General features: G+C 50.1%; 1 protein-coding gene across 1 annotated transcript in view; it reads right to left on the bottom strand.

The window, feature by feature from the left end:
• myo10 (myosin X) overlaps positions 1-3,402 on the bottom strand; it is a 35,942-nt gene extending 32,540 nt beyond the window's left edge. Inside the window, exon 1 of the mRNA XM_086172265.1 lies at positions 3,138-3,402. Within this exon, the coding sequence (XP_086028391.1) occupies positions 3,138-3,158 (21 nt within the window). The 5' untranslated portion in view covers positions 3,159-3,402. The remainder of the gene's footprint in view (positions 1-3,137) is intronic.
• Positions 3,403-4,026: the final 624 nt, after the last annotated feature.

Genomic DNA, 4,026 nt, shown 5'->3' on the forward strand with positions numbered 1-4,026 from the left:
AAGGGCTGAGGCTACACACACACACACACACACACACACACACACACACACACACAAAGCAAAGGCTGAGGCTACACACACGCACACATGCACACACGTATGGACACACACAGACACACACGCATAAACAAGGGCTGAAGCTACACACACACACGCACACACACACACAGACACACACTCACACACACACACACATACACACACGCACACACACCAATATGCACGCACACTCTTCTGTGAACAACACACACATGAGAGCATGACACACATGCACATCACACGCATATGCAGACGCGACGGTGACACACACATCTGCACAACATACACGCATGTGTGGCACACATGCACACACACGCACACATGCACACACACACAGACACACACACACACATGCCTAACCAAGGGCTGAGGCAACACACACTCACACACACACAGACACACACTCAGACACACACACATACATGCACAAACATGCAGGTATACACACTTAGACACACACATACAAACAAGAGCACAACAGCAACACACACATCACACGCATATGCAGACACGACGGTGACACACACATCTGCACAACACACATGTGGCACACATGCACACACAAGCACAAGTGCACACACACAGACACACACTCACACACACACACACACACATATATATGCGCAACATGCAGGTATACACACTTAGACACACACATACACACAAGAGCACAACATCAACACACACACACACACACATCAATATGCACGCACACACACAAATGCACAACAGACATTCACACACTCGCCTGTGAACAACACACACATGCAAGCATGACACACATGCACATCACACGCATATGCAGACACAACGGTGACACACACATCTGTACAACACACACATATGTGGCACACACACACACACACACACACACACACTCACACACATACACACATAAATGCACAAACATGCAGGTATACACACATAGACACACACATACACACAAGAGCACAACAGCAACACACACACACGCCAATATGCACGCACACACACAAATGCACAACAGACATTAACACACACATCTGCACAACACACACATATGTGGCACACACACACACACACACACACACACACACACACAGGGTCAGAAAGCAGCTTCAAAGCAGGAAAAACCCTTTAAAAGCCTTTAAGTTTCATCAGAAAGGACTTAAAACTGTATATTAGTTAACAACCTGAACTTAACGAGTAATTGATTGATCACCCGCACATCCAGATTGATCAGTTCCACACACACACACACACACACACACAAACACACACACACATTTATAAATAAAGGCTGTTTTTTTTTTTTTTTTTTTTTTTTTGCTGACTCGTGAAAATGACCCTCAAACGAGGGAGAAATGACCTAAAAATAGCCTTTAAAAATAGCCCTCCTGATCTTCTCCTTCTTCTTCTTCCTCCTCTTCTTCTTCTCCCCCCCCACATCACATTCCTCCTCTCCCTCCGTCTGCGTCGCTCATCCAAACCACTTCCTGCTCACATGACTCTCCCGCCGCTCAAAGACTGGACTCTTTGTTTCCACGGCGATTAAGAGCGCCGATATAAAAGCGGGCGGGCTGATATTTGAGACGATGAGCGCCGCTCGCTAAACTTTCCCTCCTTCCTCCGATGTTTACTTTGACTCCGGCGGCGGCAGCAGCTCGGTGACCTTTGACCCCCGCCCCCCCCCCCATGGACCTCCGAGGATTATTCAAAAGGGACCAATCAGGACGCAGCAGGAAGTCGTGCGACGGTTGAAGGAGAAACCGGTCCGTCCTCTGATACCTGCACGCCGCCGCCGCGTCAGGGTGTGTGTGTGTGTGTGTGTGTGTGTGTGTGTGTGTGTGTGTGTGTGTGTGTGTGTGTGTGTGGTTCAGACCTTCTCAGAAATTCCCTTCAGAGTCATCAGGGTTTTTCCCAAGACGGGTTGGAGGAGGAACCGGGAGCAAACCTCCACCTTGGAGGAGAACCTGAGAACTTGAGAAACCAGGCCTGACCACCTGAGGTCCAGCCTTTCACTGTCCACGCCACAAGGGGGCGGAGCCTATGGACTGACCAATCACAGGGGTGCATACATAGGCGTCCAACCATTCACACGTCCGGACAGCGGAGGCTCTCCGTGAACCCCACGCAGAAACCGGGAGAACATGGAGAGTCCGCGCAGAAAACGGTCCAACCAGGGACCTTCTGGCAGCGAGGGGGCAGAGCTAACATCTGCACCACCTTGAATTATCCACATTGAATCAGAGGAACGTTCTGGAACTCATCTAGAACATCATGAACATGTAGCTGTGGGACAGAAGCCAGGACCTCCAGGAGAACATCTGCCAACATCAGCAGAACAACCCCTACAGCCGACCTTAACTTAAGCTTAAGTTAACCTCAATGTCAAGCTTCAGTTAACCTGAAAGTTAAGCTTAAAATGAACCCTAAACTTAAGCTTAAATTAACCTTAAAGTTAAGCTTAAGTTAAGTTTAAAGTCAAGGTTAAGTTAACCTGAAGTTAAGCTTAAAGTGAACCTTAAGTTAACTTGAAGTTAAGCTTAAAGTTAACCTAATATTAACCTTAAAGTTACACTTCAAATTAAACCTAAGCTTAAGCTTAAATTAAACTTGAAGTTAAGCTTAAGTTAAGCCTATGTTAACTGTTAAGTTCAACTTAAGTTAAGCTTAAGTTAAGCTTAAAGTTAACCTAGGTTAAGCCCAAGTTAACCCGTAAGGTTAAGCTTAAGTTGAGCTCAAAGTTAATCCTGAGTTAACTGGTCTGCTCTGCTGGGCGGCAGGTCGGATGGAGGGAAGATCACTGCTGTCCTTCACCCTCACGCACCGGCGTGCCCGTGACGTCAACAAAACCACCACTCTGACGTCATGCGGGACAGTCGTTTGCACACGCGCACCCCCGGACACGCACACGCGCTTCCCCGTTCTTCTGCAAAACTTTCCTCGGACTCCACCGGAACCCGTCCTGGAGAGCTCCGTCCGTGCTCGGAGCGGAGCGGAAGTTACCGGGGTCACGGAGAACCCGCGTGGAACCCGCCCACGCGACGTAAACTGACACCTCCGAGCGCGTACATGCGCGCGCGCGTGCAAAGGTGAGAAGAAGTTGGTCTCCTTACCTCCGTGAGGAACAGATCCATGTCCGGTGGAATGGGGGGGGGGGGGGGGGTGATCGTGACCGTGATCCCGCACGCGCGTGCCTGCGTGCGTCTCGACCCCGGTCTCTCAGCGCGCACGGTCCCGCCGCCGCCGAGGCTCGCGCTCCGGACCGGAGCTACAGGAGCGGCGCGCGCCTTTGTCCCATCGGCTCGCACGGGACTTCCGCTCCGACAACACCGGGCGCGTGCGTGAGAGCGCGTGCCCGACCGGGCGGATGGGGGGGGGGAGAAAAGAAGAAAAGAAGAAAAGAAGAAAAAGAAGGAGCGCGAGCGAGCGAACCGGAAGCCGGTGAAGTTTGTAAAGTCGCAGCGAACCGGCGGAGCGTCCGCGGCTCACGCTCCGCCCACATACACACACACACACACACACACACACACACACACACACACACACACACACACACATACCTCTGGCCGCATCGCGTCCCCTACTGGCAGCAACTGGTACTGCAGGGCAGCTCCAAAAGGATGGAAGGGTCCAGCAGACACTCATTCACTCATTCACTCACTCATTCACTCACTCATTCATTCATTCATTCATTCACTCATTCATTCATTCATTCACTCACTCACTCTATCCTTCCCTGCTTCACTCGTTCATCTGTTCGTTCATTCACTCATCAGTTTGTTCTTTCCTTTATTCATTCATTCCTTCACTTCTTCATCCTTCCATTCATTCACTTGTTCACTGAAGTCTTGTTCAGGTGTGTGTCCTCATTCTGACTTCCAGCTGCCGGGTCAAAGGTCACGGCCAGGAGGTCAGAGGACACACACACACACACACACACACACAAATACACACACACCTACAAATAAACGCATGTATCCAAACACATATACAAACACATAT

This window comes from Fistularia commersonii, chromosome 25, assembly GCF_037954325.1.
Source record: "Fistularia commersonii isolate RoL2024-O1a breed Wild chromosome 25, RoL_Fcom_v1.0, whole genome shotgun sequence".
NCBI lineage: Eukaryota > Metazoa > Chordata > Actinopteri > Syngnathiformes > Fistulariidae > Fistularia > Fistularia commersonii.